Source organism: Poecilia formosa, unplaced genomic scaffold, assembly GCF_000485575.1.
Source record: "Poecilia formosa unplaced genomic scaffold, Poecilia_formosa-5.1.2 Scaffold480, whole genome shotgun sequence".
Taxonomy (NCBI): Eukaryota; Metazoa; Chordata; class Actinopteri; order Cyprinodontiformes; family Poeciliidae; genus Poecilia; species Poecilia formosa.
Window position 1 is genome coordinate 127147 of NW_006800419.1, and position 1931 is coordinate 129077.

At 51.1% G+C, this 1931-nt stretch overlaps 1 protein-coding gene across 1 annotated transcript in view; it reads right to left on the minus strand.

The window, feature by feature from the left end:
- Nucleotides 1-1931, minus strand: part of LOC103156419 (serine/threonine-protein kinase D3) — a 30605-nt gene that overhangs the window by 17231 nt on the left and 11443 nt on the right. Inside the window, exons 4-7 of the mRNA XM_016664326.1 lie at nucleotides 1355-1486; nucleotides 1125-1279; nucleotides 360-549; nucleotides 127-285 (exon numbers count right to left, since the gene is read on the minus strand). Of these exons, the coding sequence (XP_016519812.1) occupies nucleotides 127-285; nucleotides 360-549; nucleotides 1125-1279; nucleotides 1355-1486 (636 nt within the window). The remainder of the gene's footprint in view (nucleotides 1-126; nucleotides 286-359; nucleotides 550-1124; nucleotides 1280-1354; nucleotides 1487-1931) is intronic.

Consider the following 1931-nt stretch of genomic DNA (forward strand, 5'->3'; position numbering starts at 1 on the left):
ACTTTGTATCAGCTGTGGTTGTTTTAAAGTGCTTTATAAATAAAGTTGGTGTGGTATCTTGCTGTGGTTTTTGTTATCAATAATCGATCAATAAGTGCTGATTGGAGCTGATCGATGAACATCAGCCTCCTGAAGTTCCTGGATCGGGTAAGTGTTTCTGTTGGGTTTTATTCTTGGAACCAACATGGATCTGGGAGGGGAACTCACCTCCGTTGAAGTCCACCTCCCCCAGACAGTCCCTAGGAACTTTGGCAGCGCATCGCTTGTGGCAGTTGAACTTACAATCTGCAGCAGAGAACATGAGCAGGTGATCCTGCAGGCCAGCTTCTGCCTGTACTGGTTCTACTGGTTCTGCTCACCTTTGCACTGCAGACCCTGTCTGAAGAGCCCCTTCAGCAGCCGCTTGCAGTACTGGCAGATGGTGGGCCGGGTGTAGGTGTGGATGGAGAAGGTGTGGGGGACTTTTACCCGACCCAGCACCATCTTCTCCATCCAGATGGGACGGCCGCTCAGCAGGGAGTTACGCTTCCCGGCTCCCAGCAGGGGGCGCTGTTGGTGGGAAAAAGGCATTTAGCGGAAGCTATCGCTAAAGCCCAGATCTACACGGTAATTAGCATAGGCTAACTCTAAATGCTATATGTACTAGGTATTAAAAGAGCTGCTGACCACAGCAGCTCCGTCTAAAACCTGATCTGTATTCATACATCTATTCTCACACCCCAGTTGTTCTGATTCTTCCAGAGCTGCTATGTTTTACATTTGGTCGCGTTCATTCGGCACAGTGACATGCAAAGGAACTCTGATTCTATTTAGCTAAAGCTAAACTTCAGTCCACTCAAAGTTCACAAAACAACAAAGTTTTGGACCCGAAAGAATTTTAGGGATCAGATCTGACCTCTGACCTGCAGGAATAACAACGCTACAACCGCTGCTGGGAGGTTCTGATTGGGTCGGGTTCAGGTTCTGATCTCCATGATTAATAAAATTCCAGTGATGTTTCATGTGATGCAGCTTCACTCAGACGGAAAATCCAGTGATTGACCTGCAGCCATCAGACGGTGTGTGTGTTCTGTGTGTGTGTTCTCTGTGTGTGTGTTCTCTGTGTGTGTTCTCTGTGTGTGTACCTCCTCCAGTGGCAGTGGGGGCAGCTCGGTGGAAGGCGGTCGGGCCACAGACAGGGTTGGACCCGGCAGAGAGACGTTGGACAGCCGTCTCTTCCTGCCGCTGCAGTTGTTGGGGATCTTAAAGGCGCAGCGCTTGTGGTAGTTCAGGCCGCATCCTGCAGGGGGAGCACATCTGGTGAGTCGACCTCCAGCTCCGCTAGCGCTATCGTTAGCTCGCGGCGCCTCCATACCTTCACACTTGAGGCCCTGCCTCACCAGGCCCCACAGCATCTCGCCGCAGTCGTCGCAGAACGCCGGCGCCTTGTAGGAGTGAACGTAGAGCGCGTGCGGCCGAATCTGGAAGTCTTCCTGCGTGGCGAGCGCTGAAACACGGACAACAAGAAGAGTCGGGAAAACGTCTGCGGCTTCCACAGGATCAGACGGAAAACCGGACCGGGATTTCCTGTTTCCACAAACAGCAGCTGATCCGCCTGTCTGCAGATTTATTCCAGATTCTGTCTACTGATCGGCCCACAGCATCACTCCTCCCCTCACAGAACCAAACCTCAGAGCCGTTACAATGGAACCTGCAGAACCAATGAGAACTGAAATATACTGGAACTGAGTGACAGTGGGCGTGTCCCTCTGCTTTCTGCTCTCTGATTGGACAAAAACCAGGAAGTGCTCCAGCAGTGACATCCTGGCCGGATACATTCAGAAGGTTCTGAATGTTTTACCGGGTCAGAACCATCATCACTCTGAGATGAAGATAATGGGGAAAACCCTCAGAGTTAAACTGGGATGAAACTGGGATTAATCTGGGATTAA